This window comes from Poromitra crassiceps (assembly GCF_964638095.1).
Source record: "Poromitra crassiceps genome assembly, chromosome: 4".
NCBI classification, from domain to species: Eukaryota; Metazoa; Chordata; class Actinopteri; order Beryciformes; family Melamphaidae; genus Poromitra; species Poromitra crassiceps.
In genome coordinates, this window is record NC_139626.1 from 57730315 (window position 1) to 57756340 (window position 26026).

Sequence of the window (26026 nt, forward strand, 5' to 3'; positions counted from 1 at the left end):
CTGTACACTGTGCAAAAGAGAAATCATGCTACATTTGTATAAAAGGTACAATACATTTGTTTTTAAAAAGGTAACATATTAAAAATAGACCACACAATGTTCAAAACATGGCATGCTACATTGTATGGATATAAAAGGCACAAATCAGAAGGAGTGGCAACACCCATGCTGCAGCCATCAAAACATTGACCGACCACAGGGTTCATAGACATTACAAGATGCAATTTTATGCAAAGCAAATAATTCATTTTCATTTCATTCATTTTCAAATGTAAATTTGAATTACGGAGTGTGCCTCAACCAAGTCAATTCTACTATCGATCCAGTGAGCTGGACGGGAAAAGTATGTGTCCGATGTCAATTTAGGTGGCCTGGTAACCAGCCTCAATGAATCCTTCATTAGGGTCTGGATGCAAGCCTATCACCACTGATTCGGTGATGTATTTTTCAGTCCAACTGATTGGTCGCTGTCTGTGTCAATCATCAAACTCTTTGACCAATCGCAGTAGCAAAGCAGGGCAACTTCGATGTTTCCAATTAACTTAACCTAAGCTGCAAGCCACAAGCAGCTCAATGGATTTCAAAGCTTCAATTGAATTTCAAGGACTTTTAAAATTAACAATTTTAAATGTATTCCAAAACAAAACAGACACACACTGTGATAAGTAAGCTGGCAGTTACTTTTTCTAGTGAACGTGGCCCCGTCCCCTGCGTCCCCGGCTTCTGCTGCAGCCGCAGTTCCCCTGGGCGTCTCGGCACGGCCAGACCGAGTCAAGGCTGGCTGATGGCTTCTGTGTCTGCTTTCTTTTGCAGCCACAGTTTCCTTGGGCATCTCTGCAGGCCCAGACTGACTTCTCGCTCAAGGTCGGAACCAAAGGAGCTTGGAGCTTGGGCTTGGAGATCTCCCTGAAGGAGCTTGGAGCTTGGGCTTGGAGATCTCCCTGAAGGAGCTTGGAGCTTGGAGATCTCCCTGAAGGAGCTTGGAGCTTGGGCTTGGAGATCTCCCTGAAGGAGATTGGAGCTTGGGCTTGGAGATCTCCCGGAAGGAGCTTGGAGCTTGGAGATCTCCCTGAAGGAGCTTGGAGCTTGGGCTTGGAGATCTCGCTGAAGAGCTGCCCCGCGGGGGTGGCTTCCTTGTTGTGGAGCAGGGGGGTGACGCGCTCAGTCAGGTACATCCAGGTGGAACGCCAGAGCAACTCGGCCAGGCGTGGCATGCCGTGACTGTCACTCAGGTGGACCTGCAAAAAGAAGCGTTTAAGAAACATTACTTTCAGGGCTGGATTTATTAACACAGTGTGATGCCCCAGGGTGACCCAGACTTGACGTGCCCCCCCCCCCCCCCCCCCCCCCCCCCCCCCCCACGGGGGGGTGGGGAGGTTAACGCATTTACGTTCCAAAAGTCATAAAAGTTATTCACGTCTGTGTGAAGATTATCATGCGGAACCCAAATTCGCGCTGCCATAAACTTTTGTTAACCACAGACCTTATTTTGTGCATTTAGGCGAAACCCCCATGTTAAATCAAATAGACTTTTCCACTGAAGAACCCGGATGAAGTATATTTCCGGACTCATTCCTGCAGCTCTCCATGTAGATGATGGGGACTGCCATCATCACACATTAATACAATTTGGCTAATTGAATTTATAAGAGTCTCAGCTTTCCAGTCACACTCAATTTCTGCAATTCCAATATTGTTTATGGGTCCAATATGCAGAACATTTCAGAATAGGCAAAAATAACACATTTATAATGCATGCAAAAAACGTCTGACACATGTGAGGCTTGTGGTTTCCCCCTAAAAGGGGGCGGGAACATGTGCCGCCTGCGAAACGACATATTGCCGATCTGATGTCTACGAGGGATCAGCCGAGCATGCATTTTGGTAAACAAACCGCGTCACTGGGTGGCAACGGCAACGGAACCCCATGGAGGCCAAGTGGCGCGAGGCTTGAATGTCTGACTCTATAGCCAGTTAACTCTTGTTTACATTTTAAAAACGGCAACGGTTCACACAACTTTAACACGACGTGCATATATTATACATCAAACTCTTGAGCTACTTCTGCTCTCACTCAGAATGTCAAAATAGAAGCGATGTGATGTATGGTTTTTTTGAGATATTAACGTTTGTTTGACGCAACTCATACTATTAACTTGCCGCGGGGGTTCCGCATTTCTGGGTGGCAAGTGACGTCACGCTGATCCCTCGTACATACGCCTAACTGAACTAACGAACTACAACTACATGATGTCACACATGATGTCACAACATTCTACTTACACCATCTCTGCTCCACAGCTGAAGGTGGTGTGATGGAAAGTGCTCAGCAGTGGAGAAGTACTTGACACCTTGAAAAAAAAGAGAGAAAGCACCATGAATTGCTGAAAGAAATTAGCGTATAGCCCAATATTTTAACTTTTTGTGGCTTCGCAAAACCATAATGAAGATCGTGGGAATTATAATATGTCTTCAATCACTTTGCCTAAGAAAATGGAACCCATTATACATGCGACTGTACTTAAACAAAGGTCTTTTTGACATACCCATATGTGCTGCCACGCGCCGAAACTCCCGCCGCAGATCATCCTGCTGAGCCGCCTCCACGTTCAGACGCGGGGGGAAGTCCATCACAAACACCTATACAAAACAGTAGGCGGTTGTTCCATTAGTTAGTACATAAGGGCATGTTTCTGAAAATACCATAGGCTACCCATTAGAAATTGGTATTGCGCAAAACAAAAGCTCATACAACACAATCAATTAGCCTATAATACCCCAAGATAACAACAATAAATCCAACCGCGTCTAAACTTGAGCCTACCTTAGGCCAGCGCCTGCAGACGGTGCCCAGGAGCATGGCAAAGTCGGCCCCTGCCCCGTGGATGGTCCGGCTGGCTGTTAGGTTGTTACTCGGGGCCAGGACGCAGACTGCCTCGGGGGTCCGACGCACAACAGCGTGACGCACCTCCACCTCCAATTCAGCTGCGCTGGCCCCCGGTGTCGACATGACCCCGAAGGCCAGGCTCCCCTCCGGCATCTTCACGAAGCCGTCTGCTATGGCTCTGAAGTGCGAGTCGCCAACAAGCAGGACAAACTGGAACGACAGAAAGCCATTTTGTTTTTGTTTTAACGTTCATTTATTATTCCTCACACAAGTAGGCTAACCTCCTTTGTTCATCAATTCAACCAATAACAATACCTTCTTATCAGTAGACTCCGCTGGAATCATGCACTTGTGACGGCGTCCTGTCCAGCGTGAGAATGGCCATTGCTGGACTGGATGGCGATATCCTGTACCGCCTATCAGTACACAGACAAAAAAAACACACACAAGTATAAGACAGTCTTCATTGTCACAAGAAGGGGGCGACATAGCCTGAGTCACTGCCACTCACTAAAGATGCAAAATCTCTCAACTGTCTCAACGGCCAGGGGCCAGCAGCAATTTTAACCTGTGGCACGGCAGTGAGCACACAGTAGCAATAAGTTCACAATTGATGTTTTTTTTTGTTTTTGTTTTTTTGTAGAAATGCCCTGCCAAATCATCTATCTCACAGCAATTTGCAGTGTGTATCTGGTCATTTCAATGTCCTGATTTTGGATGCATTAACATTTCAATTTTCAACAAGTAGGCTACACACCAATTCCATATTATTCTAGTCTGAGATTGCACTCTGTTCCAACCCCAATGTTTTCAACCAGAGACCTGGTCGTACTTATACACGTATATCGATCGGCCTAGTTCAGCTGGGGCGAATGTTACCCCGCTAGCCGAGCACATTAGCGCCCGGCGAACGTCACGCATTTCCCATTTTTACACTGTGCCATTTTCACGTCTAGGTCTAAAAAGCCGGCTCCTACCGGAGTCTTCACGTGAAGTGAAGACGCTATCCGATGCAAAACATCCTCTTCTTTTAATGACACCTAGTTGTTGCATCCAAATTGTTGCATAAAATCCACTTTTCTGTCTTTCAAAAACCGAAACGCATTTATCTGGAGCAACCCGGAAGTCGTTGTTCCGGGTTGCTTCAGATCAGAGAAGAAGAAGAAGCGGCGCTCCAGATAAATGCTTTTCGGTTTTTGAAAGACAGAAACGTGGATTTTATGCAACAATTTGGATGCAACAACTAGGTGTCATTAAAAGAAGAGGATGTTTTGCATCGGATAGCGTCTTCACTTCACGTGAAAACTCAGGTAGGAGCCGGCTTTGTAGACCTAGACGTGAAAATGGCACAGTGTAAAAATGGGAAATGCGTGACGTTCGCCGGGCGCTAATGTGCTGCTCAGTATGAGCGAGAAGCGCCCGGCTAGCGGGGTCAGGGCGAATGTAAAACATCGCTGAAAGGAGGGGGGGGGGGGGGGGGGGCGCTGCACAGCCACTCAGATCCGTTGGAAATTTTAAATTTGATGTGCGTCGATGATGCGATCTTGATGTGGCACACGCACATTTTGAAAATGGCACAAAAAACTTCAAAAATTCTGTCTCCAGAGAGATTCAAAACGGTTGCCGAAACCTCTGGTTTGGGAGATTTTTCACTTACCCAGACCATTTCTCTTGCGCTGTCTTTCGCCAACACGTCCAGGATTCTGGTCACTCATTGCGATCATCATATTTCTTTCTCTCGGTGATCCACGGTATTTTCAGGCGAGCAACTACTACACTGTGTAAACTAACGGACATGCCAGCCAGGCCAGTGCCAGCTTTTATATGTATGAGGCATTTGTGACGGTAACGTCACTAAGAACGTCACTAGTCTTATGACTCACGAGCCAATCATATGCGCTCTCTCTCCCTGGCTTGACAGTGAGCCAATCACAGGCTCCGACCATGGGGCTCTGATCCCCCCCCTCCCCTCTCTCTCTCTTTTTACCGATCTCTCTCTCTCTCTCTTGAAAAACGACTGTGCTGCGTCATCAAGAGTCGACGTACTGTAGATGGAAGCAGACGATGGAAGCCGCTGCTCTTCAAGGTTGCTTTGTCATAATAATTGCCCGATTAGTCAAGTTGATGAGTTTTATTGAACATAAATGCATATCGTCAGTGTTTTTGCCCCTCTGAACTGAGCAATAACCCGCTTGCCATTACCAGAGCAGCTAGCTAAAACTGGTTTGCTATAATGCATAATGCTACTTCGCTAGCAAGCTAGCCGTGCACTTTTGTTTACATCCAGCCAGCAGCTGCACTTCAGCTAGTGTAGTGACTGGTTTAGAGGCTAGAGTTCATTGCTGAAACATGCGTTAAATTAGCAAGGTTGAAGAAATGTAACACTAGCCAAATTCAAGTAACGACCTGGTAGCTGTCAAGTTTGTTAGACTAGATTAGACTGGCTTTTTATTAGGAATTTAGAAGCACAAAGACTCAAAAGAAGTATGACGACACAATAAAACCCCAGAGGATACCACTTGAAAGCACGACTTAAAACACTATTTCCAAAGTGGTCCTCGGGGGGGGGGGGGTAGGTATATATTAGGTATATATTGCACAATATACCTACTAGTCCCCTTGTACTACCCCACACCCAGAATCCAAACTCCCTCAAGAGTGAGCCATCATATCTCCCCATGAACCCACGTTTACTTTAGTTTTAAAAGTGGCCTTCCTTTGGCTGTTTAATATCCGGGTCGGTTCTTCCTTTATATATAGGTCAATGGTTCTTCCATAGGGAGATGCCAGTATAAAAGAAAGAGCTTCTTGTTAGCTTACCTTGGCTTTAACGCAAGGAACACTACATGACATAATGCTTGCTCTTTGTATTGCAATTATGTTGGCTTCTAACCACATCAATATGAAAGTTTAGATATCCCTTTGATGTATTATGACCAGTGAAAGTTACTTTCAAAATGTAATATACTACTTATTACTAGTTACTTTCATTTGAAAGTAATACGTTACTTTACAATATTACTTTCTGTGTAGAGTAACTTGTTACTTATTACACTACTTCTGCATTACTTTTACCAAAACAACAGCAGCAGCAGAATGACATCGCCGCCCCGGAACATCCCGAAAAATAATTTCAACCGCCTTGAAGTCAGTGTAAACCGTCCAAAATTCTAAATGTTATTCGTTTCCTTTGTTATTGTCATCTATAGTGGTTATTTGCATAAAAACACACAGTTTGATTAGGAAATAATTGTATCTTTTTTAAATATGTGCTTTGATTTAATCAAATGTAACTCAATTTGTAACTTGAGTTACTTGACAAAGTAACTGGTATAATATTCCTGAAATCCCTATAAGTAATAAGTTATATTACTGAGTTACTGCTAAAAGTAATATATTACATGTAATATGTTACTTTTGTAATGAGTTACCCCCAACACTGATTATGACACACACTACAGAGGAGTCCAACATCTAGTCAAGTCGTGCTCAGACAATCTGGTCCTCAATACCACAAAAACCAAGGAGATCGTTGTGGACTTCAGGAGATCCAGGAAGACCACACATCCCCCTCTCCACATCAAACGGAGAGGAGGTGGAGAGTGTCAACGATATCAAATTCCTGGTAACCTACATAACAAATGATCTCTCCTGGTCCATCAACACGTGACACACTAGTGAAGAAGGCTCAACAGTAGGCCTGTGATTCTCCACTGGCCTCACAATTCTATTCTATTCTATTCGATTACGATTCATCTGTCTTCGATTCGATTCCACGATGCATCTGGATACAGCTCCAACAGTATTGCAGCTCCAAGTATCAAATCCTCAATTTTCTGTACTATTACTGCACATGGCTACTTTTTCATCAATTAATACAAGCCGTCAGATAAATATCAAGTCCCTTTTTTACTTTAAAGTGCTTTAACATCTGAATGTCAGCAGAAATTTAAACATAAACGATTCAACGATTCATCTGTCACCCCTCCTCAACAGAGGCTCTTCTCCCTAAGAAAACTGAAAAAAGGCCAAACTCCCCACTCAGCTCCTAATACACTTTTATAGGAGCACAATAGAGAGCATACTCTGCTACTGTGCCACAGTGTGGTATGCCAGCTGCACTGCAGAGAACCCCGGAAGGCACAAAATGTCTGTAGTATTTACACACGTCTGACTTTGGCTGTCCGGTCTACCACACAGCAAAACATTACGTTCTTCTTTAGTTAGCTTTTAGCTTCACTGTTACTGATGTCTCATCTCTAATGAACTTGTTAAAACTTCATAGTCACGTTACCTTTCCCGTGTTTGCATTTGAAGTGTTTTCTAGTGTGGTGGCAGGCGAACAGGGAGAGACATGAGGGGCTCTGGCCCGGCAGAGTTGGTGGTGGGTCTCTGTCACACGGACGCACAGCAGCCCTTCCCCGTGTGGCACAATGGGACCTTCAGCCCCTGCTTCAACCAGCTCGTCCTGGGAGTCATCCCTCATGCTGCCATGGCTGTGTTCAGTGCCTGCTACCTTAGCATTCCAAGGTAGGTCACACCTGCTCACTGGCAAAATGAATACTTCACTCCGACATCATCCACACCCTGGTCTATATTACTGGATGTAACGATAACCTGTTTGAATGATAACCGTGATAAAATTCCTGACGATAACCGTACCATTTCAAATTTTCATTATCATTAAAACTGTGGTAACGTAGGGCTGGGACGATTCACTTATCTCCCGATTCGGTACTATCACGATACTTGGGTTCCCGATTCAATATTAATTGTCATTCTTAAGTATTGCGATTCGATATTACGATTTATTGCGAATTTTCGTTTGCCTTTTTAACGCTAGACTATGGGAAAAAGTTAAAGTTCAAAGCACGGCCTGCCTAGTCCTGTCTAGTAGGAGATAGTAAATAAAATTGTATTTGGAAATAGGGATCTAGTATTCCTGTAATACTAATTCTACAGTATCCCTATAATAGTCCTATAGTAATCCTATAATAGTCCTATATTAATCATATAATAGTCCTATAATAGTCCTATAGTAATCCTATAATAGTCCTATATTAATCCTATAATAGTCCTATAGTAATCCTATAATAGTCCTATATTAATCCTATAACAGTCCTATAATAGTCCCATAGGAATCCTATAATAGTCCTATAATAGTCCCATAGGAATCCTATAATAGTCCTATAGTAATCCTATAATAGTCCTATAATAGTCCTATAGTAATCCTATAGAATTCATACAGTAGTCCTATTCCTATAATATTTCTATAATATGCCTATACGAGGGATCAGCCGAGCAGCATTTTGGTAAACAAACCGCGTCACTGGGTGGCAACGGCAATGGAACCCTTTGGAGCCCAAGTGGCGCGAGGCGTGAGTGTCTGCTCTAGCCGTCTAACTCTGTTTACATTTTAAAAAGTGCAACAGTTCACACAACTTTAACACAGCATGCATATATTGTACATCAAACTCTTGAGCTACTTCTGCTCTCACTCAGAATGTCAAAATATAAGCAATGTGATGTATAGTTTTTGAGATATTAACGTTTGTTTGGCACAGCTCATACTATTAACGGCAGTCAGTCAGTCAGTCAGTCTTTCATTCTGACTACAGTATTTCAGCAGCAAGTCTGCCTGCGAGGTCACTGGCAGGCAAGTAGCCTAATGGCCCAGGTAATGCCCAGGTAATGGCCCAGGTAATGGCCCAGGTAATGGCCCCCCCATTACAATATCTGCCTGTCGGCCAATCACTCCCCCATTAACAACAACAAAAGCAGTTGATGGCTGAAACTGTGAAACAATAGCCAATCAAACCGCATGCTAAACGCCTCCCCCAAAACACACTTGAAAACAGACACAAACAAATCTATTTTGCTCGTAAAAAAAACTATTAGTGATCCTAAAGCGGCTGTGTGTTATATTGAGTGGGTTATTCAGCATCTAATCTCTCGAGACAAACTTTCGACTTGCGTCGAAAATCTGTCTGCAGGCTGCGTCAAAAGGGGTGCAACAGCGCACTCATGCTGCGCTTTACCCGATCAAAATGGAGTGAATGAACCAGTGTGTAGTAGTCAAAACCTACCATTTTCAGCGTATAGCAAGTTGCTACTAGCAACGAGCTAGAGTTGTTGTTGTTGTTGTTTCATAGCGACAGACGGACTTGAGAGCGACACGCAGGGAGCGTACCACACACACACACACACACACACACACACACACACACACACACACACACACACACACACACACACACACACACACACACACACACACACACACACGCGATTATCGATTCTGGGATTGAAAAAAAAATCTGCAAATAAAAAATCGTGATACTTAAAGGAACACTCTGCCCATTTTCAACCAGCTTTGTATCATTAGAACATCAGTAGTATATCAGAAAACTGTAAACTGTTTGAAGTCTGTCATTTAATTGAACAGTTATTGAGTGTTAAAGTGTGGACCAGTGACATCACTGGTCCACACTAACTCAAATTAATAACTCATTAACTCAAATCAACTCTCAATAACTCAAACTATTCATCATTCATCTAGTTTGACAGTTGCAACAGAGTTTTATCAGGTCTAGATTATGGGGAAGCGTGCATCTGTCCGTCCATCTGTCTTTGTTTACTTTTGTTGCCTCTTGATGTGTTCTCATCCCGCCGCGTGGTATCGAAAATGGTATCGAGTATCGATATTTTCCTGGGTATCGGTATCGAAGTAGAAACTATAGTATCGTGACATCCCTACTCCCAGGCCTGGCCACTCCCCAACCCCTTAGTCCCCCAAAGATAGCATAATATATACAGTGAGAATACATACTGTAAGTGTTATATATACAGTGAGAATACATACTGTAAGTGTACACATACCCAGATAAGGTGAATTTACATGCATGAGGTATCACGAGCAAGTTGTTTCAAAATGTTTCAAACATAATTAGAAGCAGGAGCAGGTTGTTTGACGATAAGTGAGGAGAGATGCCTTGAAGGAATGAAAAGATGTGATCGATCTAATCTAATCGGAGGACTGGGGTTCGATTCCCGGTCAAACCACACACATCTTTGTGAAACATTCGAGTTAGACATTAGGTTTAGGCAAGTACAACAATTTGGTTTGGGTTAGAGTTTGGTTATGGTCGTGGTTAGATAAGAAAACCCTATCTTCTTAACCACATCTTTTTTTTACTTGCCACACGTTTTCAGGAAGAAGCTATTTCGGCGACCAATCAAATGAGTTTGAGGCGTCGCTTCCAAAGGTCTTCTTCCAGAAAGGCTTGGGGGCTAACTTTGCCCATGTGCACAAAACATGAAAGCAGTCATCTCCCATGACAGATTCCAGTTCAAATACCCAGACCTACAGGGAAAATATTTCCTTTCAGCTAGGGCTGGGAAATATAATCGATACGGCAATATATCGTGATATTTTATTTCCCGATACTGTATCGGGATACTTGGACGCCAAGTATCGCGATTTAATGTTTTTTTTTTTTTTTTTTTTTTTTTTTGCAGGCCATGCCATGCCAGGCCTCTGCATCTGGTGATTCCCACCCCTAATCAATACTGTATCGATATTTCCCATATCGATGCGTTCAGTAACACTCAACAGTACACTCAGTAGTTTTGACTAAATTTGTCCACTAACTTATCAGTATAAAGTGATGTACATATTATTACACTACCTGGGTGGTACACAGTGTGTTGTATCTTTAGCTCTATTATTTAATTTTGAGTAAATTCTGTAGAATATCGCAATATATCGCAATATGTATCGCATCGCAATATATCGTGATCCAATCGTATCGTGGCCCAAGTATCGTGATACGTATCGTATCGCGAGAGCCTTGCCAATACCCAGCCCAAACTTTCAGCACTGTATCTGTAACACTGAGATTTTTATCCACCATTTATTTTCCCATAGACATTTCTTAAAATGCTTATAAAAATAGTTTTACTTCGTCAAACCAAACGGTTCAGCTCTACAGTATTTAGAATAGGGAGAGACCATAGAACAGTCAGGTTCCAAACCTCTCAGCGCTCCCTCCGCTCCTCCACCAGTGCAGGACGCCTCGCCCCTCCTCCGCTCCTCCACCAGTGCAGGACGCCTCGCCCTTCCTTCGCTACGGGGGCATAAAAGTCGCTCATCCCGATCGCGACTCTTCTCGTCCCTGGCACTGCAATGGTGGAATGAGCTCCCTCCTATGGTCAGGACGGCCAAATCACGGCCGATCTTTCGGCACAAACTTAAAACACACCTTTTCAGGCTCCATCTGGGCCCTTCTTGAACTAACATCTCTCCTAATTTTTTTTTTACTAAACTAACTAAACTAAACTTTACCACTATTCCTTCAGAAGTTGTAGCTGTCATAGACTGTGTTGCATAGTTGATTGCTGTATTGCTGACAAAAATGTGTTATTGTAAGTCGCTTTGGATAAAAGCGTCTGCCAAATGACGTAATGTAAATGTAATGTAAACATTTCACTCGGACCAAAACTTAAAAAAAACAAATTGAAAAAATAGTTGTACCCTCCTAGTCCATCTGATGGACTTTTCCTGCATTCGCGTATGGGCCGTTTCGACATTTTTTGAGTATATGGTCTTAAATTAAGGCTAGGTATTTTTTTTGGGGTATTTGACAAAAATCAATCATAGTTATCATTTTTATACGATCCTAAGACCTATTTTCAAAAATACTCCTCAATTTACTCCTGATCCATCTGATGGACCCATTGACTTCCATTGAAACCACTCTATTGGTACTCCCAGCAAATTTTTACAAAATTAATTTATTTCATTTATTTCAGCGGGCATCCTGGACCAAATACCTTGAACTTTGACCTTAATATCTAACCTTGGAGTTGGTAGAAATTTTGGGGGAGTTACATGGTCTCAAAGTCCATTGCATAGTTGTCCCATTGATTTCAATGTTAATTTTGCACAAAAATAACATTTTTTTTTTACTTCCAGCAAATTTGTCAAAAAATCATTATTTCCTTGATGTTACACATCTCACCTTGACTCAAGCGGTTAAAATTGTAGTTTCTAATGTGTTTGCCTATTTCCCCATATTCCCCCAGTTTTGGCATAGCAATCAATTCCATACAGTTTACATGAAATGTAAAAAAAACTGATTCCTATGCCAAAGATGGGAAAATATTAGAAAACTGAATTTGACAGTCCACACTACTGATTTGAAGCCTTTAGACCAGGATAGATGCTGGACTAAAGCTCGTTTGTGTTTTTTGGGGAAAATGGCTGGAAGTCCAAAACATGCGCTTTTTGGATTTTTGGCTCAAAATATGAAAAAATACTATTTTTACAAAAAATCACAAAAATACAAAAACCCACTGATGATGTCACAATGTCTGTGACATCATCAGTAATGTCATCAGTGACATATTATTGACAAAAAAATCATCTCATGAACATCACTGATGATGTCATAGGCTAGTAATGTCATAGCTATTGTGACATCATGCCTGCGAATCTTTGATACTAGGCATCTTGCAGTGGTGACTTTTGTAAAACACCCCAACCTGCCCATAATATCAGACCCAAAGCCAGTTTGTCTTTATGGAAATAAAAAAAAATCACTTTTTTTATGTACTTTTTTTTTTTTACTGTACTTACTGTACACTGGCATTTGAGGGGTTAAAATTCGAATAGGTATGAAATGTTGGTATGAGGTATTAGGGAAGAAGTTACCAATGAATTATAAACAGTCAAAAATTTAAAAATTTAAATTAATATTTATAAATTAGTACAGTATTCTCGTTAAGGTCCATCAGATGGACCAAGAGTAAATTGAGGATTCCGCGGCAGCAGGGTACAAGGTTAAATCAGCAATTTTTTTAAAACGTTTTTGTCCGAGTGACATGTTATGCGCTCTCTCCGGTTTCTAAATATATCTGAACCGTTTGGTTTGAACAAGTAAAACTATTTTTATAAGCATTTTACGAAATGTCTATGGGAAAGTAAATGGCGGATGAAAATACACAAAGATACACACGTATCTGTTTCATGTCTGCTCCTCAGATGCAGCCTCCTCCAGAGTTCTCCATGCGGCTGGAGGCTCAGGCTGGCCTCCGCCTTGCTGCAGGCGCTGCTCTTCACCGGAGACGTCGTGCTGGTGACCCTCCTCCACCCGGGCGACATGTACCTGGACATCCTGTCTGACGGCTGTGCCATCCTGGCCTGGCTGGTCCACTTCTGTGCCATGGTCGTCCTCCGCCGGAGCGTCTTCAGGAGGACCAGAGGGCCTCCAGCGCTGCTTCTGCTGGTTCTCCTCTCTGTCCCCAACCTGGTCGTCACCTTGGCGTCCTACTGCGCCAGCGAGGCGTATCTGAACCTGGCAGAGCCTCTCAGAGTGACGCGGTTGGCGCTCGCTTGCGCCCGGACGCTCCCTCTCGTGGTTTACCTGCTGGCGTTTGCGCTCCCCGGCGTCGGCGATGTCGGTTACACCTTGCACGTCAACGCCGTGGACGGGTCGCCCCTCATCCCGGAGAGTGCTGCGTACCCAGATACAGGCGAGATGGTGGCTGAGGACGGCAGCGGCTGTGCCTCCCGCCTCTTTTACCTGTGGCTGAACCCTCTCCTGCGGCGAGGGCAGCGCGGAGAACTGGAGAGACCGCGCGACGTCTACCACCTTCCTCGGAAACTGCGCACTGGCGTGATTTGCCGGTACTTCCACCAGTGCTGGGAGGCCAGCCGGCAGGGGGCGGCGGCGGCGGCCCGAAACCGGCAGGATCAGTGGCCCAGGCCGGTCAGCAGAACTCTGCTGACCGGCACCTGGAGTTCACGCTGCCAGGAGGACGCGTCGGAGCCGATGGAGGGCGAGGGGGTGGGGCTGCTGAGCGTGCTGCACAAGGCGTTCGGCCTGCGCTACTACATGCTGGGCGTGCTCAAGCTGCTGGGCAACATGCTGGGCTTCGCCGGTCCGCTGCTCCTCAGCAGCCTGGTGGCCTTCATGGAGGAGGAGGGAGCCCCTGTCAGCTGGGGCGCCTGGGTCGCCCTGGGCCTGTTCGCCAGCAGCCTGCTCTCGGCCGTCCTCCGAAACGTCTTCGTCTTCGAGGTGTCCAAGGTGGCGCTGTCGGCGCGCGCCGCCCTCGTCTCGGCCATCTACGGCAAAGCGCTGCGGGTCAGCGGCAGCGGCCTGGCGCGCTTCACCCTGGGGGAGGTGGTGAACTTCATGAGTACGGACTCGGACCGCGTGGTCAACTTCTTCGGGAGTTTCCACGAGCTGTGGAGCCTGCCCTTCCAGTTCTCTATCGCCCTCTACCTGCTGTACCTGCAGGTGGGCGTGTCCTTCCTGGGAGGCCTGGGCGTGGCCCTGCTGCTGGTGCCGCTCAACAAGGTCCTCGCTTCCCGTATCCTTGACAACAACAAACACATGCTCAGGTACAAGGACAGCCGTGTTAAGGTGAGACCTGTTTACTTTGCATTGCTGTTGCTAAATGCTGTAGTGCTACAGTAATACTGATGGTAGTAGTATTATGCTGTAGTGCTACAGTAATACTGATGGTAGTAGTATTATGCTGTAGGGCTACAGTAATACTGATGGTAGTAGTATTATGCTGTAGGGCTACAGTAATACTGATGGTAGTAGTATTATGATGTAGTACTACAGTAATACTGATGGTAGTAATATTATGCTGTAGGGCTACAGTAATACTGATGGTAGTAGTATTATGCTGTAGGGCTACAGTAATACTGATGGTAGTAGTATTATGCTGTAGTACTACAGTAATACTGATGGTAGTAGTATTATGCTGTAGGGCTACAGTAATACTGATGGTAGTGGTATTATGCTGTAGTGCTACAGTAATACTGATGGTAGTAGTATTATGCTGTAGTACTACAGTAATACTGATGGTAGTAGTATTATGCTGTAGTGCTACAGTAATACTGATGGTAGTAGTATTATGCTGTAGTACTACAGTAATACTGATGGTAGTAGTATTATGCTGTAGTACTACAGTAATACTGATGGTAGTAGTATTATGATGTAGGGCTACAGTAATACTGATGGTAGTAGTATTATGCTGTAGGGCTACAGTAATACTGATGGTAGTAGTATTATGCTGTAGTACTACAGTAATACTGACGGTAGTAGTATTATGCTGTAGTGCTACAGTAATACTGATGGTAGTAGTATTATGCTGTAGTGCTACAGTAATACTGATGGTAGTAGTATTATGATGTAGGGCTACAGTAATACTGATGGTAGTAGTATTATGATGTAGTGCTACAGTAATACTGATGGTAGTAATATTATGCTGTAGTACTACAGTAATACTGACGGTAGTAGTATTATGCTGTAGTGCTACAGTAATACTGATGGTAGTAATATTATGCTGTAGTGCTACAGTAATACTGATGGTAGTAGTATTATGATGTAGGGCTACAGTAATACTGATGGTAGTAGTATTATGATGTAGTGCTACAGTAATACTGATGGTAGTAATATTATGCTGTAGTACTACAGTAATACTGATGGTAGTAGTATTATGATGTAGGGCTACAGTAATACTGATGGTAGTAGTATTATGATGTAGTGCTACAGTAATACTGATGGTAGTAGTATTATGATGTAGTACTACAGTAATACTGATGGTAGTAGTATTATGATGTAGTGCTACAGTAATACTGATGGTAGTAGTATTATGCTGTAGTGCTACAGTAATACTGATGGTAGTAGTATTATGCTGTAGTGCTACAGTAATACTGATGGTAGTAGTATTATGCTGTAGTGCTACAGTAATACTGATGGTAGTAGTATTATGCTGTAGGGCTACAGTAATACTGATGGTAGTAGTATTATGCTGTAGGGCTACAGTAATACTGATGGTAGTAGTATTATGCTGTAGGGCTACAGTAATACTGATGGTAGTAGTATTATGCTGTAGGGCTACAGTAATACTGATGGTAGTAGTATTATGATGTAGTACTACAGTAATACTGATGGTAGTAGTATTATGCTGTAGGGCTACAGTAATACTGATGGTAGTAGTATTATGCTGTAGTACTACAGTAATACTGATGGTAGTAGTATTATGATGTAGTACTACAGTAATACTGATGGTAGTAGTATTATGATGTAGTACTACAGTAATACTGATGGTAGTAGTATTATGCTGTAGTGCTACAGTAATACTGATGGTAGTAATATTATGCTGTAGGGCTACAGTAATACTGATGGTAGTAGTATTATGCTGTAGGGCTACAGTAATACTGATGGTAGTAGTATTATGCTGTAGTACTACAGTAATACTGATGGTAGTAGTATTATGATGTAGTGCTACAGTAATACTGATGGTAGTAGTATTATGATGTAGGGCTACAGTATGATGGTAGTAGTATTATGCTGTAGTGCTACAGTAATACTGATGGTAGTAGTATTATGCTGTAGGGCTACAGTAATACTGATGGTAGTAGTATTATGCTGTAGTACTACAGTAATACTGATGGTAGTAGTATTATGATGTAGTGCTACAGTAATACTGATGGTAGTAGTATTATGATGTAGGGCTACAGTATGATGGTAGTAGTATTATGCTGTAGTGCTACAGTAATACTGATGGTAGTAGTATTATGCTGTAGGGCTACAGTAATACTGATGGTAGTAGTATTATGCTGTAGGGCTACAGTAATACTGATGGTAGTAGTATTATGCTGTAGTACTACAGTAATACTGATGGTAGTAGTATTATGATGTAGTACTACAGTAATACTGATGGTAGTAGTATTATGATGTAGTACTACAGTAATACTGATGGTAGTAGTATTATGCTGTAGGGCTACAGTATGATGGTAGTAATATTATGATGTAGTACTACAGTAATACTGATGGTAGTAGTATTATGATGTAGTGCTACAGTAATACTGATGGTAGTAGTATTATGCTGTAGTGCTACAGTAATACTGATGGTAGTAGTATTATGATGTAGTGCTACAGTAATACTGATGGTAGTAGTATTATGCTGTAGTGCTACAGTAATACTGATGGTAGTAGTATTGCCCAATTGATTCCAGGAAATTGCTCATATTGGTTGAACAAAATATATCAGTAACATAGAAATGTGCAGTAAATCAGTATCTATGCTACTGCATGCTATGCATCAGTACTGATGTTTGGAAATATTTGTGAGTTTTCTTTTAAGGAGTTACCAGGAACAGGAATCCTCACTGTGTATTGATGCAGTATTTGCATTCACCACAGGGGGCGATAGGGACAAAATTCATATCGCAATGATAATAAGCATTGTCAAGTATTTCAACATCAATATAATAAAATAATTCTAGGTTTATTTATTTATTTATTTATTTCAGGGACAGTGCAACATTAATGAACATTTGCATGTAAATGTGCCGGATTATAGCCTTAGCTAATTTCCATCCGTAGTCCCTCGACAGGTGAGGTACAAAAAAGTTTAAAAAGAAGAAATAGAAAAATTAGTGCATACATAGGGCATACATAACTGACAGGAGTACAATGTAAGTTAGGTTAATGTTATATGTTAGCATTATGCATAATCACATTAATCGCATTGATGTTCATTGCCTTAAACAGCATCGTAATAGAAAGTACAGTACAATAAAAGTGCAATTCTCAGGTGATATTCCCTCATTTGTTTTCAGGTGTCATTTTTAATAAGGATTTGCTTGTTATCATTCGTTTTAGCCTACAGAATTGTATGTCGTCATGATCACTTGACATCGTTTCATCATCGCAATATGATTCTATTGAAGAATGATCAATGTATTGCCAGTCAGGTTATTCTCTTACAATTGCACATCGTCCTCCTCACAGCTGATGACGGAGATCTTGTTCGGGATCCGCGTCATCAAGTTCCACAGCTGGGAGCCTCGCTTCACTCAGAAGGTGGCCGACTGTCGCAGGCGAGAGCTGTCCCACCTCAAGGCCATCAAGTACCTGGACGCCGTGTGTGTGTACACCTGGGCCGCTCTGCCTGTGGTCATCTCCATCCTCACCTTCGTCACATACGTGCTGCTGGGAAACCAACTGACCGCAGCCAAGGTAGGGAAGCCCGCCGCCTGTCTCCCTTGGTGTCCAATGCGTGGTTTTTTAATAATACTAGTGATAGTTTATTGGTAATAATCAGCGCTGTTTTTCATATGAATAAATGTGTTTTTTACTACTCCGGTGTTTCCCATAGTTGTAATAATAATAATAATAAAAAAAAAAAAATATATATATATATATATATATATATAATTTATTTTTAGGGCTGTGAATCTTCATGGCCTCGCGATTCCGATTCATCTGTCGACGATTCGATTCGATTCCACGATGCATCTCGATACAGCTCCAAGTATCACATCCTCAATCTTCTATATTATTACTGCACATGGCTACTTTTTCATCAATGAATACAAGCCGTCAGATAAATATCAACTCCCTTTTTTACTTAGAAAGGGCTTTCAAATCTGAATGCCAACACAAATGTAAACAAACGATTCAGCGATTATCTGTCAACGATCCGATTCGATTCACACGTCCGCATATAAGTAATAATAAAAATTCAAAGTATGGTACAGTATTTACCAAAATATCATGGTACAAGGTATTTCACAATTTTAGCCCCCCCCCCCGTCATATTTCTGAATGCATATAGGGAAAACACTGTACTCTCTGGCTCTTCCTCAAAATGTCTTCTGGTGTCCTCCATGGTGTGTTTTACATGGTATCTAATCACTGAAGCACGTTTCCAAAACAAACCAGCGAGAGGACAGAGGCCGGATAAAGATCCCTTAAGCTTACTTGCAGCTAAGGATGCATCGGATCTAGGCTTGACTAGGCCTGCACGATATGAGGAAAATCTGCGATGTGCGATAACATTGTTGAATATAGCGATGACGATACGACTTGCGATAAATAAACAAATATTAAAGTATTTATATTAGCTATACAGTTCCCTTGTCTTTCTGCTTTAATAATGCTAACATATACCCCAAATAGCCTGTGCCCACTGAATAAAGAAATGAAATACACACCGACTCTAGCTGAAACTACACACAGCGTGTTTGGGCTTTGGCAGAGGGGGGGCGGAGCGCACTGTTGCAAGGGAAAGGTGTACGCTGGATTTACAACACAAGGCAAAACGATCAGATGCTGAGTGGGAATGCATGACGCACGTCAATAAAACCACTTTTGCGATTCACTGCGTTTCAGGCAGTCTTTGCGATGTGTTTATTGCGCATGTTCATATTGCGATGACGATGAAAATACGATTCATTGTGCAGCCCCAGGCTTGACCCACGACCGACGAAAGACACACGATGTCCGAGCAGCGCCGTAGTCTGCAGTACAGAACCGGCTGACGCAGCTGGGGAAATTCACAGCTGTGTCTTTTTTTTTTCTCTTCTTTCTTTTTTTTCCTTTGTCACAGCCGTCACGATATACAACAGCACGACCTCGAGTGTGATATTGCTTTTATACAACATTTCGTAAAACCGATTCATCGAGTACTAATAGTCATTTTTTTTAAAGTCCTTTTGTCATTTGTCTCCGCCAACAAAAACAGTTCCCTCAGGTCTGCACCAACGCTACCAAGTGTTTAGCTAAGCTAGCTACTTTTAGGTTAGCACAGACTATTTCAGCTTACTGTTCATAATTAAGGTCAAATGTATCCCTATCGCTGGAGCTGCTGCGCACAGAAAAAAGCTGTGAATGCAACCTAATAAAAAAACAAAAAAACAAAAAAACAAACAGCCGTGTGTCTTAGCCCTCGTTCACACAGGACGCCGAACGTAAGCAGAACTGAAGCTTGAAGCAGCACAAGCTGAACGGACGCCTTACCGTTCACACAAGACGCCTTGTCTGTTCCACTCAGCGCCTTGAAGCCGCCCACAACTCCCACTGACTTCATGCCTCACGGCTTCAGCGTCACGCTTGGAAATTCGGCGACAGTCCTGAGCGATCGCTTCGGCGCGGCGTGAGCGCGGCTTCGGCACGGCGTCAGCGTGGCGCGCGCGCGCGGTGTGAACGGCTTCGCCTGTTGTTAACAAGGACGCCGAAATGAAACTTGTGGGTTCAGCGTAGGTACAGCTTCGGTTGAGCGTGGCTTCGGCGTGCTGTGTGAAGTTGAACGGGGGCTTAATTGATCAGGTGCACGTCATGAACGCTGCAGCCCGTCTGGTATTCAACTAGGGCTGTGCCGATTCACTTATCTCCCGATTCGATACTATCACGATACTTGGGTGCCGATTCGATTTATATTGCGATTCTTAAGTATTGCGATTCTACGATTATTGCGATTCGATATTACGATTTATTGCGATTTTTGTTTCTTTTTTTCTTTTCTTTTTTCAGTTTGTTTGCTTTTTTACACTAGATTAGAACATGGGAAAAGTTTAATCATACACTAGAGACTGTATATCATGAGTAGGGCTGGGCGATATAGTTAAAAACAGGGGCGGACTGGGATCATAATTCAGGCTGGGCATTAGATACCAAGCAGGCCAGGCCGATATGGGCCGACGCGCGTGAAATTTGGGCCGTTTGAAGCTCAATGTCGGTCGTTTGAAGCCCAATTTGGGCCGTTTGAAGCCTAATTTGGGCCAAGTCCAATTTTACAATGAGATGCACCCACTTTAACCCTGAAGTGTAATTATTACTTCAGACTAACTAATAAAGTAATACAACCACTAGTAAACCAGTAGGCGGCACCTGACCTGCTGTTCAGTGAGTGGCCTGACTGCAGCACCAAAAAAAAAAAAAAAAAAAAATTTTTTTTTTTTTTTTTTTTTTTTTTTTTTTGCTTTTGCGATTATCGATTCTTGAATAAAATATCGATCCAAAAAATCGTGACATTAAAAATCGCGATACTTAGGTGAATCGATTTTTTCTCCCACCCCTATATTCAACCAACCCAAATTCTCTCACGTCACTCCCCTCTTCCAGGACCTCCACTGGCTTCCCATCTCGGCCCGCATCAAATTCAAGACACTGGTACTGGCCTACAGGGCTGTACACCAGTCAGCTCCCCCGTACCTGCAATCTATGGTCAGGTTCCAAACCTCTCAGCGCTCCGTCCGCTCCTCCACCAGTGCAGGTCGCCTCGCCCCTCCTTCGCTACGGGGGCTCAAAAGTCGCTCATCCCGATCTCGACTCTTCTCGTCCCTGGCACCTCAATGGTGGAACGAGCTTCCACCTTCGGTCAGGACGGCTGAATCACTGCCGATCTTTCGGAAAAGACTAAAGACACACCTTTTCAGGCTCCATCTGGGCCCTTCTTGATCTAACTTTGTTCTCTCTCTTTCTAAAATAAATAAATAAATAAAATAACCTAAACTTGTTCCACTGTTCCTTCAGAAGTTGTAGTTGTCATAGACTGTGCTCCATAGTTGATTGCTCTATCGCTGACAGAAATGTGTTATTGTAAGTCGCTTTGGATAAAAGCGTCTGCCAAATGACGTAATGTAATGTAATGACATCAAGCACTCACTCAGTCCATCTCAAAAACGAGATGTTCAACAAAGTGACAGTTGTCTATTTGACACATTTCTACAGGCGACGCAGCTCTAAACCTGACCCCATTTCACAATTATGAGAATCACTTGAGACATTTTGTGACACTTTACATTTGATATGAAGTTGACTTTTTTTTTTTTTATACTTTATTTTCCATTTTTTATAGAACAATATACAAACAAGACAAACAGGCTCAGACACAGCAAAAGAAAAGGAAAAAAGAAGAAAAACAAAACAAAACATACATACGTCATTAACATTCAACAATATAACATGCTATCAGCCGCATAAGGTGCTTATGTGTTTATGATGTGAAGTTGACTTAACAACATCACACTATACAAATACAGCGTGACCTATGTTGGCCACCACTGCTACATTATCATGTCAACAAAATAAGCCAAAACCAGAAGAAGAAGAAGAGAGAAAAAATGTAACCAAGTGACCATGCACTATACAAAATGAAGACATCAAGCCTTGGGGACATTCATATTTCAATAAAAATACAAAGTTACCACCACTGAAAACGTATCTCACAGAAACAATGCAAGATCTTCTGCTCTCCCCTAAATGAAGGAGTCAAATGTACCTGGAGGAACATGCAGCCTGTTGACCATAGAATGTATTCAGATTCTTCGGTGAAGCTCCCTCCCTCTCCCCTGCAGGTGTTCACCACCCTGGTCCTGGCCTATCTGTATTCAGACACTTTGATGACGCTCCCTCTCCTCTGCAGGTGTTTACCACCCTGGTCCTGGCCTATCTGTATTCAGACACTTTGTTGACGCTCCCTCTCCCCTGCAGGTGTTCACCACGCTGGTCCTGGCCTATCTGTATTCAGACACTTTGATGACGCTCCCTCTCCTCTGCAGGTGTTCACCACCCTGGTCCTGGCCTATCTGTGTTCAGACACTTTGTTGACGCTCCCTCTCCTCTGCAGGTGTTCACCACCCTGGTCCTGGCCTATCTGTATTCAGACACTTTTGGCTCATTTCCACCACATTTTACTGCCCTGTACAGCTCGTCACCACTCGGCTCTAATCGTATCAGCCCTATTGACGTTTTGCTTCCACCGCGGATCATGTGCCCCCACCCACCCCCGCCCACAGCTGGTCGTCTAAAAATAGCGACCGCATATCTGTCCTTCGGCTATAACATAACGTTACAATTAAATCCATCCACAGAACTTTTAAACTGTTTATGAAATACTGGTGCCTCTAAATGACCTACAGTGTACATGGGCAAATGTGACAATCGGCCAAGAGAATGATATCACAGGCATGCGCTGTGCTGTGCGGGGACGGGAGAGGCGCAACAGAGTGAAGCCTCTACCCCGCAGCCTCTCACCAGGCAAGACCGGGGCTTCCAAACACCCGCTGCGGCCTAGCGGAGCGCTGCAGCCTCCTCTCAGCTACAGAGCTCCCTGAGCGAGCAGCGGACTTTTTTCTCAGACAATTGAACACCCGCCACGATTTTATTTCACCGGAGGTGAAGGCAGCGACACAAAATACTGATGGAAATATACATAACAGAAGATAAGGTAAGACCACTAAACTGGTATGCAGCCGCCAGCATTGCATTGACAGTCAGTAGACAGAGTAAACACGATTCTCTCTGACCAATCAGTAGCCATCAGAGTTTTACGTCACCATTTGGGACCCTACTCGCCAGCCCGAAGTACCCCGACGAGGCAGGGACCAAAAGTAGCACGACTCGGCCTCAAATCAAACCGAGCTGGGCCGGTTTTTGACGGTGGGATGAGACCAAAAGTCGAGTCGAGCGGAGCGGGACCGCGCTACTAGCTGCTGTGGAATTGGGCCATTTGATGACGCTCCCTCTCCTCTGCAGGTGTTCACCACGCTGGTCCTGGCCTATCTGTATTCAGACACTTTGATGACGCTCCCTCTCCCCTGCAGGTGTTCACCACCCTGGTCCTGGCCTATCTGTATTCAGACACTTTGTTGACGCTCCCTCTCCCCTGCAGGTGTTCACCACGCTGGTCCTGGCCTATCTGTATTCAGACACTTTGATGACGCTCCCTCTCCTCTGCAGGTGTTTACCACCCTGGTCCAGGCCTATCTGTATTCAGACACTTTGATGACGCTCCCTCTCCTCTGCAGGTGTTCACCACTCTGGTCCTGGCCTATCTGTATTCAGACACTTTGTTGACGCTCCCTCTCCCCTGCAGGTGTTTACCACCCTGGTCCTGGCCTATCTGTATTCAGACACTTTGATGACGCTCCCTTTCCTCTGCAGGTGTTCACCACCCTGGCCTATCTACAGTATAATCAGACACTTTGTTGACGCTCCCTCTCCTCTGCAGGTGTTCACCACCCTGGCCTATCTGTATTCAGACACTTTGATGACGCTCCCTCTCCCCTGCAGGTGTTTACCACCCTGGTCCTGGCCTATCTGTATTCAGACACTTTGATGACGCTCCCTCTCCTCTGCAGGTGTTTACCACCCTGGTCCTGGCCTATCTGTATTCAGACACTTTGATGACGCTCCCTCTCCTCTGCAGGTGTTTACCACCCTGGTCCTGGCCTATCTGTATTCAGACACTTTGTTGACACTCCCTCTCCCCTCCAGGTGTTTACCACCCTGGTCCTGGCCTATCTGTATTCAGACACTTTGATGACGCTCCCTCTCCTCTGCAGGTGTTCACCACCCTGGTCCTGGCCTATCTGTATTCAGACACTTTGATGACGCTCCCTCTCCTCTGCAGGTGTCACCACCCTGGTCCTGGCCTATCTGTGTTCAGACACTTTGTTGACACTCCCTCTCCCCTGCAGGTGTTCACCACCCTGGTCCTGGCCTATCTGTGTTCAGACACTTTGTTGACGCTCCCTCTCCCCTGCAGGTGTTTACCACCCTGGTCCAGGCCTATCTGTGTTCAGACACTTTGATGACGCTCCCTCTCCTCTGCAGGTGTTCACCACCCTGGTCCTGGCCTATCTGTATTCAGACACTTTGTTGACGCTCCCTCTCCCCTGCAGGTGTTTACCACACTGGTCCTGGCCTATCTGTATTCAGACACTTTGATGACGCTCCCTCTCCTCTGCAGGTGTTTACCACCCTGGTCCTGGCCTATCTGTATTCAGACACTTTGTTGACGCTCCCTCTCCTCTGCAGGTGTTCACCACCCTGGTCCTGGCTTATCTGTATTCAGACACTTTGTTGACGCTCCCTCTCCCCTGCAGGTGTTCACCACCCTGGTCCTGGCCTATCTGTATTCAGACACTTTGTTGACGCTCCCTCTCCTCTGCAGGTGTTCACCACCCTGGTCCTGGCCTATCTGTATTCAGACACTTTGTTGACGCTCCCTCTCCTCTGCAGGTGTTCACCACCCTGGTCCTGGCCTATCTGTATTCAGACACTTTGTTGACGCTCCCTCTCCCCTGCAGGTGTTTACCACACTGGTCCTGGCCTATCTGTATTCAGACACTTTGATGACGCTCCCTCTCCTCTGCAGGTGTTTACCACCCTGGTCCTGGCCTATCTGTATTCAGACACTTTGTTGACGCTCCCTCTCCCCTGCAGGTGTTTACCACCCTGGTCCTGGCCTATCTGTGTTCAGACACTTTGATGACGCTCCCTTTCCTCTGCAGGTGTTCACCACCCTGGCCTATCTACAGTATAATCAGACACTTTGATGACGCTCCCTCTCCTCTGCAGGTGTTCACCACCCTGGCCTATCTACAGTATAATCAGACACTTTGATGACGCTCCCTCTCCTCTGCAGGTGTTCACCACCCTGGCCCTGGTGGGGATGTTGATCATGCCCCTGAACGCTTTTCCCTGGGTGCTCAACGGCATCCTGGAGGCCAAGGTGTCTCTGGAGCGCATCCAGCGCTTCCTCCAGCTGACCAACCAGAACCTCAACGCATACTACAGTCTGGGTATGCTGTGTGTGTGTGTGTGTGTGTGTGTGTGTGTGTGTCTGTGTGTGTGTGTGTGTGTATTGTGTATTGTGTGTGCGCGCGTGAAGTGCTCTGTGACTTTGCTTCATACAATGGACTTATTTATACATGAGTGAGAGTCATTGAATGGGGGTGGATCTCCCTGTCTTAACTAAGGGATGCAACGGTATGAGTTTTTGACGGTATGATAACCTTGGACAAAAATACCACGGTTTCACGGTATCGCGGTATTGCCGACCTTTATGTGTTGTCAAATGTGGCATAAAAAATATGCCAATGTTTTATTTTGAACCGTTTGCTGAATTGTGGACCGAGATTTCTTTTTTATGTAACCTCCAACTGTAATGACAGTTAACTGGCAAGTATGTGTGTGCTTTGGTAATATAGTACTGTTCTTACTTATACATGTAAACGATATAATCTAATTCATTTGACGTGAAACTAAAACATCATAATAATATCAAATACACGCTTCTCTGTTGTAATGGGTGAACACTGGACACAATTAAATTATTGTTTCCTCACACATACACACCCACTCTGTCTCACACATAGGACACACACACACACACACACACACGCACGCGCACGCGCACACACACACACACACACACACACACACACACACACACACACACACACACACACACACACACACACACACACACAGCCTCTGTTTCTGTCTCTCACTCCCACACAAAGTTTGTGCATAATTTTCCACT

General features: G+C 44.2%; 2 protein-coding genes across 2 annotated transcripts in view; one reads left to right on the forward strand and one right to left on the reverse strand.

Moving 5' to 3' along the window:
* Positions 1-686: 686 nt before the first annotated feature.
* Positions 687-4617, reverse strand: LOC310775864 (uncharacterized protein; the record flags this gene model as incomplete). The annotated part of the gene is made up of 6 exons (XM_083635991.1): positions 4545-4617; positions 3203-3303; positions 2825-3097; positions 2547-2640; positions 2284-2351; positions 687-1238 (listed from the first exon to the last, which is right to left on the reverse strand). The coding sequence occupies exons 1-6, from the start codon at positions 4612-4614 to the stop codon at positions 687-689; spliced, it is 1158 nt and encodes a 385-aa protein (XP_083492117.1). The 5' UTR covers positions 4615-4617.
* Positions 4618-7241: 2624 nt separating this feature from the next.
* Positions 7242-26026, forward strand: part of abcc10 (ATP-binding cassette, sub-family C (CFTR/MRP), member 10) — a gene marked incomplete at both ends in the record, with an annotated part of 78667 nt that continues 59882 nt past the window's right edge. The window contains 4 exon segments of the mRNA XM_083636223.1: positions 7242-7417; positions 12930-14313; positions 17704-17931; positions 25127-25283. Coding sequence (XP_083492349.1) covers positions 7242-7417; positions 12930-14313; positions 17704-17931; positions 25127-25283 — 1945 coding nt within the window.